At 40.2% G+C, this 12426-nt stretch overlaps 1 protein-coding gene across 1 annotated transcript in view; it reads right to left on the bottom strand.

Moving 5' to 3' along the window:
• Positions 1–1505: 1505 nt before the first annotated feature.
• LOC118006805 (sorting nexin-18) overlaps positions 1506–12426 on the bottom strand; it is a 32428-nt gene continuing 21507 nt past the window's right edge. Inside the window, exon 2 of the mRNA XM_034999590.1 lies at positions 1506–7168. Within this exon, the coding sequence (XP_034855481.1) occupies positions 6915–7168 (254 nt within the window). The 3' untranslated portion in view covers positions 1506–6914. The remainder of the gene's footprint in view (positions 7169–12426) is intronic.

The following is a 12426-nucleotide window of genomic DNA, read 5'->3' as shown; positions in this document are numbered from 1 at the left end:
TAGGAGCCATTAAAAAGCAACATTTTTCAAGAAAGCTCTTTCTCTGGGATTACAAGTTTCACCTTTCCTGTAAGTACTTTGGTTCAGATAAAGAACACAGGCTCAGAGAATTGATGGTATTCCCCAGTTGCAGCCTTGTACCAAATATGTAGCTGGCACCTGCTATTCCAATCGGCTTACAAGAGAGTTCATAAATGGGCAAGGTGATGAAGAGAATGATCAAAACTAGATGTGAAATACCGACAGATACACTGAAACATCGTCAGTTCTAAGCTGAACCTAATTTGCTAAATCCTTACCTGTTCTCCGATTTTTTTCAAGGTTTTTCTCCTCAAGGGAACCATTATGAATCAAAACCGAAAACTGCATTTTCTAGAACTACTAGGTTGAATGAACAAAAGAAGAACCAAGTTGTCTAACCAAACTTGATCTACACCAATATTTGATTTGTTTCAGGGCATAGTTACTTCAAAAGCCACTCAGAGGCATAAAGTTCAACTTCTCAGAGTGAATGCCTTGAACGTCATTTAGTAATATCTGCAATTGGCATGACGTCAGGGCCAAGATACTAAACGCTGAGCATAGTGCCCCTCTTAGTCTTAGGCTTCAAGGACCTATTTTTAAGGTGTGAAAGCAGCAGACATCAGTACAATCATCATTAATCTGGTGAACAGAAACAGAATTCTGAGCTGTCTGCTGTAGATATTTCTGGTAAGCGCTACAGTACCACCTTCTAAATATACTGGTAGTTAGCTCTTTTAGACCAAGTGGGGAGCCTTATTGGAAAGGGGTTCTCTCTGAAGAGCTGAGCTCCTCCCAAGCCCAACAGGAGGAATTTGATGAGTCTGGGAAGTGATGAACGAGGCTTCCAGATGGAATATGCGAGGATGCTGTGCAGGGTCCTGGGAGCAGGAACCTGGAGAGGGGTCTGGACCTGGGACAGGGCTGGACTGGGGGAGAGCTAGACAAAGCAGGTAGGTGAAAGAGCCATGCCAAAAGCAGGATCTCCTGCCTGACCAGGCCCCAAGTGTGGATTCTTTAATTTTCCACAGCACAGCTGATACGAAGTTCTTACGGCTTAAATCCTTCATCTTTTTTTTTTTTTTTTTAAGATTTTATTTATTTATTTGACAAGAAGAGAGCACAAGTAGGCAGAGTGGTAGACAGAGGGAGAAGGAGAAACAGGCTCCCTGCTGAGCAGGGAGCCCGATGCGGGACTCGATCCCAGGACCCTGGGATCATGACCTGAGCCAAAGGCAGACGCTTAACGACTGAGCCACCCAGGCGCCCCTTAAATCCTTCATCTTACCCCTTCCCTTCTCACATAATCAAGAGGATCTTTATTGTTCTTAGTCCTGCCATGCTTTGGGCTCAGGGCTTTTGATTTGTTATTCAGTTCTCACAATATTTCTGTGAAGGGGATACTATATCCCGATGCAGACAGAAAACTGTCTCAGAGAGATTAAGTGACTAGCTCAACGTCACACAGTGTTTGGGAATGTGGCTATCATTTATTAAGTACCTACTTCTGGAATTTTTTTTATCACTTCCTATGTTATTTATAAAGGGAGTACTGCAAAATGATTGAGGACTTCACTTTCTGGTTAGTCCAATACTCTCAATAATTCAATAAAATCCAAGTAGGTCTGTCCTACCATTGAGGAAATGGAGGCTCAAAGGCAGGTTGGTGAGTTGTCCGAGGTCACTCAGTAGAGAAGTGAGGCTGTGACCCCTAGTTCCAGCACACTGCCTTTCTCACTGTAATGCTGGGTCAGCTTCCCCACTGTGCTTGCAGACAAGTCCAACAACTCAGCAGTTATTAGCTGGAGCCATTTCCTGGAGCGACTGGAAATTTAAACCACTACTAAAATAAGGTCTGATGCATCTGGCCCCTTTCAAGTTAGAAAGCATGTCCAGATAGGCCGATGGGACTCACAGCAACAGAATATCACATGTTTCTAAGTTGCTCTGAAGGTGGCTTCACAGGGACAACTGGCCCTGTCCTAGGCAGACTTCTGGTACACGTTCACCCAAGGAAGTGAAACCGTTCTTCAAACCAGACAGGCCACTATAGCAGTCCCGCAGCCCCATCTCTGCCACAGGAATGATGGGATTGGGACATCCTGGCAGCAGAGCCAAGTGGGAGGAACCAGTGATCCCTAGAAAGGCTTCAGCTGTGACCCAATCCCAGATTAACCTCGCCCTAGCCCAGGGGCCTGGCATGGAGGCAGATGCTCAGATGCCCAGCTCGTTTCTCCAGGTTCCTGGCCTAGATCCCTAGCAGAGCATCCTCTGTACTCTGCCCAGAAGTCCGCTTCACTTCCCAGAGCTTACTACGTGAGTTCTGTTGCTTCCTCCTGTGACCAAGTGGAACTTGCCATGGCTAACTGTGACCCTGACCAACTGGAATTCAACATTCGACTTGACATTAGTTCCTGGTTCTGCCAGGGCTACTCTGATGGCAACTGAAACCCATTTACGTTTGCATGGAGGTGGCAATTGGAGAGAAGGGGAAACCACTGGGTTTTGGTTCTTCTCCCCTCTCCCTTCATATCGCTATGGAAATGTCACACCTTGCCTGCTTCCCCCACTGAGACAGATCAGAGCAGCACATAAATCTCTGGGGACACGGTGACAGGACCAGAGACTCTCTTCTCCAACAGAAATGAATGCAGAGAGGGGACTTTCAGAGCTTCCCTTTGCACCACCTTCATGCCCAGTGCACAAAGCAGAACAGAATACCTATCGATCTAGCAGTGGGGACCTGGGAAATGGGCTGGGGTTTCTGAGAAGCAGGGAAATGGCATCCAATGTAATCTGGTTTAAATTAGCACAGATTTGAGCCAAATCCCCATTGACTCTGAGCTCTGTCACTCAGTCTGTGTAATCTTGGGCAAAAGATACTAGATATCTCTGATCCTTTTAATTCATCTATGAACAGGAGATAGAATCTCCAGGTTTATTGTGAGGACTACCGCATGAAGCCCATTTTAAGAGGTTCCAACCATTTCCTTTCTTCCCTCACATACCCTTTAAGACAACCTCTCCATCTCATACCCACCCCACGCCCAACCCACAGCTGATTTGTCCAGCTTGGGTCAGGTGTTCCCCCACTGGCCTAAGGAACCCTGTGAACTAAAAGATGTCTGGGCCATTTAGACATACTGGAAGATGCTGAGAAAGCCAAGCCACAGGATGTAAAAAAGGAAAAAAGAATAAAACAGATTCATAAAGAAAAGAAGCTGACAGAGATTACAAAGCCCCACATAGAAGGCAAGCTTAGTTCCAGATGGGACTTTGGCCTCATGTGGGATTCACCAGGTCCCTGTACCCATCCCTGATCCTTTGTATCTTGAATGAGGATGGTGTGAGCTGTCCAATTTCTGGCAACCAACAGTGACAGACCGCAAGAGAGGTGGTGTGAAGTACTGTACTCAAGTACCTATTATGTGTAGGTGCTAGACTCACAATAGCTATTATTTCAAAACATCTCACTCACAGTTTACTGCTATATGCCTAATAGTTATGGAAGATACTAACATAAGCAGATACTCAGTGGGACTACCTGAAAGGCTTAGTCAAACTAGCTCATTTCATGAACAATGTCTATGGCAACTGCAGAAGGAAGCGTAGGACAGTGAACACACTCTTCTATTTTTTTATATAAGTCTTTCACATTAAATAAACGCCTCCTTGACTACTGGAGAAAAAAATAATTATATTCCACTGAAGCTGAGAAATAAAGCAACCTTTGTTTATTCTTTTAAAAGATAAACATGACTGATCTGCACTAATCATAACATTTGAATGAAATAAAACGATGTTCAACATTTTAGTCTATAAATAATTAATACCCTATTTTACTAATTCTGTTAGCCAAAGATAAGACTGCAAATGAGAAAATTGGATAATGCTTACTGATTTAAAGGTATCAGACATGGTATTTGATTCTGAGGAAATGAAGACATAAATGGAAAAAAAAAAAAACAAAAACGCCTATAGCAACAAACCTGGCAAAGAATGACATTTAAAGGTCGATACATAAATTTCACATGCTTGACTTGACAGACTGAAACATTTTTCAAGTCCTTAATTATGAAAACAGCAGCAAAACGTAAGACAATTAAAACCTGGCATTTAAGACTCTGCTGTGTTGTTACGAAGACATGTAGGACAACTATATCAGTGAAGCCCAGGAAACTACTCTATTCCCAATTACTACTCTATGCAAACCAACATGCACGGACTCTGCTGCACTTTCAAATGGGTTCCCTTGTTCTGGGTTTAAACTGTGCCTATAGATACAACAGCCTGAGCGTCATGGGGTTGTCATGCATGGCTGCAGACCCAGTCTCACTGCATGACAATTATTACAGCACATCAACAAGTCCGTTTGTAATGAAAATAGCACAACCAGGCTCAAGTGGACGCCCTCATGTTATAAATACATCACATATCAAAATTACAAATTACAGAAATAAAGACAAATAATGGCATGAAGGGCATGATAGTTTATTTTAAAAAACTGTACCACACTGATCATAATGACCAGCATACACATTATGATGGCTTTTCTCTTGGGTATTAACATTGCAGTATTTTTGTATACTGAAATGTTTTAATAGGACCAAGAACGTTAGAGAAATAAAGATCTTAGATGAAAATGAACACTAGTAATTCTGGTGTCCTACCCCCACAGAATTCATTTAAACCCCTTATGAATCAGTGGCATTATAATGTTATGTAGTTATGAAGAACAAAAGTTCTCTTCTAAGTAGGCAGCATGAACTTATACCTCCTGTACTTTAATCTTTAGTTTTTATAATTTAAGCTATGTCCACCCTGGCTAAAGCACAATCATAAAGACACCTCAGATAATTTCCATGCTACCACTGCACAACTTTAGTGATTTTACTTAAGAAAAAAAAAAAAAAAATCAAACCACCATCAAAATAAAGAGGCAAATAAGAATGATTTTCAAATCATTTGAAAAGCATAGTGCTTATCTGTCCGATACAGACTCAAACTTAAATTAAATGCTATAATTATAATCTCCAAACTTCTGCAATAAAGTTAACATATATATATATACATATATATATATGTATATATATATATGGGTCTTGCTTATAGAACTGTATTTTGCAATCAACAAGAGGAAGTTACTTTTGAGAGAACAATGTATTTGGTTACAATCCCATGTATCTGGAGTAGAGACAAAGCCACATGATGTTAAATCTGGCTCTAGGTTACCTAAGGTATAAAATTTTGATCAAAATTACGATAGTCTGATAAAAATCCAACCCATATGAGATGATTTTTTAGAGTAAATGTGTTATTGAGTAATTATTTCAATAACCGTTTCTTTTTTGACTGTCTGCAAATTGACCCTTTCTTTTTTAATCAATGTGACTCACCAATATTTCAAATTGACCTCTTTACTTCCGTGTTACCATTTCAATATCCAGGGACTTCTGAGGCAGCATAAGTCTGACTTCATAAAAACAGTAGATACTTTAACCTTTCAGTGACAATTTTTAAATCTGTAAACTCAAGAATCACATTATTTATAGCTCAGCAACTATAAAAACATTGAGATTTTGGCATCTGAAGCCAGAATCTCTTTGTGCTTTTTAAATTAAGCTGCTTTTGAATCTTTTTGGTATTTATCAGCCATTCATATTTCCCTTATAATAATAAAAGAATATACTTAAAATAACTTTTAAAGTTAAATGTCCTGGGGGCTTATCAATATTTAAAAAAAAAAACAATTATTTTTTTCTCCTTCAGCATTTGGAATAGTAGAAATTATTTCTGGTCCCTCTTTAGATCAACCAACACTACTTTCAATCACGTATAACACTGAATTTTACAGACATCCCTGAAAAGTTTTTGATTAAGTAAACGAGTGAATCACAGTGGAGTCTCAATCAGTTAACAGTGTAGATCCATTAAAAAAGAAAAAACTGAATATTAAAATCTTCAAGCTAAAAAAAAAAAGAAAGAAAGCCCTCCTAAGAATTAAAACCAAGTGTGTGTCATCACTGATTCTGTGCTTGTGTCCCCAACCGATTAGACTCCTCCTTCTCTGTGTTATAAGACATGCTCGTTTCAACCTCCACGCCAAGTCTCCAGGACACTTGATTGAAGAGGCTATGTTACTACAGCATCTAAGGGAATAGAGTGGCACCATTTTCTTCCCTAATAGACTTCATGTTCAAAGATGAGCATCAGGCCTCCCTCCGCTGCGCTCACCAGCGTGTATCAGGGGACAAAACTTGCCGTGAAAACCGATGACAGCTGATCCGCCCAGCCTGCCCCCAGCGCCAATATGAGGTTACCAACAGGTTTGTCATTATATGCACTAGCCTTTCACTCTTTCGATCAGAAAAGTTGTGGTTACTTAAAAAAAAGGGAGGGAGGTGGAGAAATGAAAAACCAAGAGTTTAAAGGCACAAAGTCGCATAGCTGCTCTAGTTGGAGTTTGTAAACAGAGAACAGGTTGAATTTAGGTAATCCCAATCTATGAGAGTAAAAAGGCATCCACAGCAGGCTTTTATCCAGCCAGCTTCTTTGAGACCCTTCATGGGTTTTGAGGTCTACAAAGTATGCACTAAAATACCCATACTTCAAAAAGCAATAAGGCAAATAGTATAATCATTATTCCAAAAGTTACAATGGTAGTGTAGGCATACATAGTATAATTTAGTTACAATGTGTGGTACTGTTTCTATTATATAACCATATTAACTGTTTCTTTCCTACATAATTATATATTCAGCCGAGCTTCAGTTGAACACAAAACCATCCTTGTACCACCACTGATAGTTGGCAATAGCTCTTTGATAGCAGTTTTTATTCTGCTGTAGAAATATCCTTGAACTGAAAAAAGTCCACAACCCAATGACCAGTCATTAAACACTATCATATTTATGAAGAGCTTCTTCCAACTTCTGTGTCACTTTTTGGAAAAATATTATTTGCTGTTGTAAGAAATGCTGCATCTGTGATTTAAAGTCTCTTACTCGAATTTGATGGAAGTGGTGAATTTCAGCCAAAGTGGCAAAAGAAATAGTGTTACAGCGATCTTGAATGCCATCAGCCTTTTGCAGCTCCATCTTCCCTTCTTCCACGTGTCGCCTACTCTCCTTTACTTTGGTAAGAGCTCCTGTAGTTAAAAAAAAATTAATTAAATACATATACACATGTATCCCACTGGCAAAGCTACATAGTAAACAGACTCTTGAGCATTATAAATACTTGCCTAAGCTATTTAAAGCCCTTTGGAACTTAAAGGGAACTTAAATGACTGTTACTAGAAAACAAAGGAATCTGATAGGGTTTCTGAAAACCCCTACACCGCTGCGATTTCACTTCTCAAAACCAGCACTTGCCAAGTGACCAACTATCTACAGTATGTTTCATCTCCTCCAAGTAGAGAGACTATATGGAATAGATCATAAACTGCAAGGAGCTGTCTTTAAAAATACAAACCAAGAAACTGCGATTTTTACTTAAGGGAAAGCGTATGACACCATGACACACACCTATAATAAGAAAGTTATCTATAAACACATTACCCCAAAGAAGGTGCATATCTACTTCCACAGAAAGTCTCCCCGAAGAATTCTTGTTGAAGATTCTAGAACTAGATCCTGAAACATGTTAGTGCCAACTCTGTGTTTCAGAAATCATGCTATGTCACGGAGGGGCCTTGGAAATGATGGCAGTCTACAATGGGAGGCCACCCTCAATGGGGCTGGCCAGTGAAGAAGGGGTGATTCCATGTGCCACCAGGAGACTCACACCTGGAGCACTGAGGCCCTGTGAAGTAAGAATTTCTTGAGGAGCTGTAAGGATCAAGGAGTTTTGAGTCCGCTCTAGTCATGACCTGGGAATGAAGCCAGAGGGGCCATAGCCTCTTGTCAAGAAATGTCACCAGAGGGTGTGTGCAAAGGGGAAGGAAAGGGACGGTCACTCTGGCAGGTGCCACATGAGGGCAGACCTTCCCCCAAAAGCATCATCACATGAAGACAGAGAGCTAAGGATGTTTAAGGGTAGGAAACAAAGGATCTTCACGGGTTCTTAGAAATGAATGATGATAAAGCTCAAATCACTTAAACATGGCCAGCTCAAGAATTCAGATTTCCTGACTCCATCTAGCACTTACTCTACTAACCCAAGACGAAAGGTGAGAGAGAAATGTCCAGGACACCTGGCTGGGCAGTCTTCAACATGGTGATACTAAAGCGGACAAAAGAAGGGAACCCGTTTAGGAGGAGCTAGGAAAGCTGAGGAATTCTGGTTCAGAAATGTTCAGTTTTAGCTGATGGTGAAATACACAAGGGGAAAAGCCCTATTTCTATAAATTTCTTCAAATCTCCTAAATAATACAGAGTTAAACCTAGCATTGCCTAAAACCCTTAGGGGGTAAACAGCATGCTTTTTTTGGGGGGGGGGGCGCATTTTTTGGCATAGCTCAAAGACCTGAGAAATTAAAAGTGTTATATATACATTTAGTGATTATGTATGTACATTTGCACTTCTTTATTCTAAACGAGGGCTTTAAGTGAGAAGCAGTAGAGACTTCCACTTGACCTCACAGCAGAGATGCGGGATCTCCTCCGTAGACAGAAATCATTTGCATTAACATGGTTTCAAGTAGAACCCTGACCAATCCCACCAGGAAGCCATCCCTCTGAAAGTGGGCACTTGTCACCCGTCTGCCATTGCCAGCAGGACTAGGGAAGCCATAAAATCTGCCTGCTTGTCATTTCTACTAAAGAGAAAGAACCCTCCCCGCAAAAAGAGAAAGAAATAAATTTTTATAGCGAATTTATCTTTCGTGTATTTGTACCAGTCTCACAATTTATATACAAAAATTAAAGTCGAAAAGACCAGGAAAGCATATGAGACAGAAATAAAGGAAAAAATTTTCAAAAAGATGACTGAGAATATGCAATTATGAAATACATGTTTCAAATGGCAAAGAGAGAGACAGAAAGACAGAGAGGAAACGGGAAGTTAAGAGTAAAGACTCAGGTGACTTGACTATTTTATCATGATTCCACTCCCAGGCGCCCAAGCGCACTGGGCAAACAGTGAGAACATGCGGCATCCTACCCTGAGCGTCCGTGATGCATCTCTGCAGCATGCTGCAAGTATTACTCGTTCCAGTTACTAGAGCCTGGAGAATAGAGTCCCGCAGACAGGGCTTCTGAAGCCTGGCCTGGAGCTGCGTGAACGTCAACTAAGCTGCAGCTCATCCAACTCTGAATGAGATCACCATATTCTTAGAAATGACCCTCTAGTATACAGAATTACAGATGTGCTCTCTAAAAACCAACTTAAACGTGAACAAGTCTTAAGTTCTCGCAATTTATCACCCAGGCATACATTTTTAAAACTCTTGGACACAACAGCAAGTATTAAATCTCTCTGAGGCCTAAGGACTTTTGTCATTTAAGTTTTTTAAGTGTACATCCCAAAGGAGTCAACAGGAATTTAAGACTCATTTTTCTCCCAAATATGAATTTAGTAAATAACACAAATGTTGCCACCTGCAAAGTCCCCAAAAGGTTCGGCTCTGGGGCAAGGATTTTAATTCGTTCAACAAACGTTTATGGAAGACCTGGTGTGTATAGAGCATACTGCTACAACAAGGAGATTCAAGTATTTCAGCATTCAAAACCCCACCCCCTGCTTCTTTCTTGAGGAAGCCACTTGGCAAAGCACATGGGGAGGACAGGCACACAATCAGGACATGAAGTGAAACAGAACCACAAAGTACATAATTCTGCATCAAAGTTAAATATGTCTTTCTTCAAGATAATATGTGAAATTGTATCACCAGGGAAAATGCTCAGAGGACCTACTACATGCCAGGCACTGTGCTAAGGACAAGGTTGGAGGTGGGAAGTGAGCAGGGAACACGCATATATAAATAAGTAAATGGTAGCTTCCCAAAACAGTAATAGCATATGCTAGACACTATGCTAAAATGTGTATGGAACCACGAAAGACCCTGAACAGCCCAAGCAGTCTGGAAAAAGAAGAACAAAGCTAGAAGTATCACAATTCCAGATTTCAGGATATACTACTACCAAGCTGTAGTTATCAAAACAGTATGGTACTGGCACAAAAATAGACACATAGGTCAATGGAACAGAATAGAGTCCAGAAATAAACTCACCATTTTTATGGTCAATTACTACAAAGGAGGCACGAATTTACAATGGGAAAAAGACAACAGTGCTGGGAAAACTGGACAGCTGTATGCAAAACAATGAAACTGGACCACTTTCTTATACCATGAACAAAAATAAACTCAAAATGGATTAAAGACCTAAATGTGAGACCTGAAACCATAAAATTCCTAGAAGAGAACATAGGCACTAATTTCTTTGACATCAGTGGTAGATACTTTTTCTAGATATGTCTTCTCTGATAAGGGAAACAAAAGCAAAATTAAACCATTGGGACTACACCAAAATAAAGTCTTTGCACAGCAAAGGAAACCATCAACAAAAATCCCACCTACTGAATCAGATATTTCAAATGATTTTTTTATTTTATTATGTTATGTTAATCACCATACATGACATCATTAGTTTTTGATGTAGTGTTCCATGATTCATTGTTTGCATATAACACCCAGTGCTCCATTCAATACATGCCCTCTTTAATACTCATCACCAGGCAAACCCATCCTCCCACCCCCCCCACCCTCTAGAACCCTCAGTTTGTTTCTCAGAGTCCATAGTCTCTCATGGTTCTCCCCCTCTGATTTCCCCCCCTCATTGGTCCCTTCCTACTATCTTCCGTTTTTTGTTTTGTTTTGTTTTAACATATAATGTATTATTTGTTTCAGAGGTACAGGTCTGTGATTCAAGTCTTACACAATTCACAGTGCTCACCATAGCACATCCTCCCCAATGTCTATCACTCAGCCACCGCATCCCTTACACCCCCCACCACTCCAGCAACCCTCAGTTTGTTTCCTGAGATTAAGAATTCTTCATATCAGTGAGATCATGATACTTGTCTTTCTCTGATTGACTTATTTCCCTTAGCATAATACCCTCTAGTTCCATCCACGTCGTTGCAAATGGCAAGATTTCAGGGGTTTTTTTGATGGCTGCATAATATTCCAGCAAATGATATTTCTGATAAGGGGTTAATATCTAAAATACATAAAGGACTTCTACAACTCAACACCAAAAAACCAAATAATCCAATTAAAAAATGGGCAGAGGACCTGGACAGACATTTTCCCAAAGAAGACATACAGATGGCCAACAGATACATGAAAAGATGCTCAACATCACACATCATCAGGGGAAATGCAAATTAAAACCACAATGAATTATCACTTTATACCTGTCACAATGACTAAATAAAAAACACAAGAAATAATAAGTATTGGTGAGGATGTGGAGAAAAGGGAACCCCCAACACTGTTTATAGGAATGCAAATTGGCAGCCACTGTGGAAAACAGTATAGTTCCTCAAAAAATTAAAAATAGAATTACCACATGATCCAGTAATTCCACCATTGGGTATCTGCCCAAAGAAAATGAAAACATTAATTTGAAAAGATATGTATACCACCCCCCCCAATGTTTATTGCAGCCTTACTTACAATGGCCAAGATATGGAAGCAACCTGAAAGTCCTTGATAGAATGGATTAAAAAGATGTGTCACTCACTCACACACACACACAGACACACACACAGACTGGAATATTACTCAGCCATAAAAATTAATGAAATCTTGCCTTTTGCAACAACATGGATGGAGCAAGAAGATGTATAATGCTAAGTGAAATAAGTCAGCCAGAGGAACACAAATACCATATGCTCTCACTCACAGGTGGAATTTAAGAAACAAAACAAAGTGAAAAAAGAGACAAAACAGACTCTTAAATACAGAGAACGAACTGGTGTTTGCCAGAGGGGAGGTGGGTAGGGTATGGGTGAAACAGATAAAGGGGATTAAGAGTACACTTATCTTGATGAGCAATGTACAGAATTGCTCAATCATTATATTGTACACCTGACACTAATGTAACACTGTATGTTAATTACACTTGTATAAAATGTGTGTGTGTGTATATATATATACAGACACACACACATATATTTTTTTAGGCACTTTTCATATACTATCACTATCCCTATTGCAATTTTACAACAGACATTACTCTTATTTTTGTAAGAAAACTGGGGAAGCTACTCAACCTCTTTGAGTGTCAAATTGGCCAGGTAACCAGGTAAGATGCGGAGATGGAATGTGAATGCATGATTGACTTCAAAGCAAACACTATTTAGAAATATTCAGAAAATAAATTGGAGACTGAATGGGCAAAACGGCAGCCAGGCGGTCCTAGGTTAGCAGGGTGCTGGGGGATAAAAGCTGGGCAGCTG

The sequence above is a fragment of the Mirounga leonina genome, unplaced genomic scaffold (assembly GCF_011800145.1).
Source record: "Mirounga leonina isolate KUSES-001 unplaced genomic scaffold, KU_Mleo_1.0 Mir_99, whole genome shotgun sequence".
Classification (NCBI taxonomy): domain Eukaryota; kingdom Metazoa; phylum Chordata; class Mammalia; order Carnivora; family Phocidae; genus Mirounga; species Mirounga leonina.
This window is presented reverse-complemented; position numbering and strand designations above follow the sequence as displayed.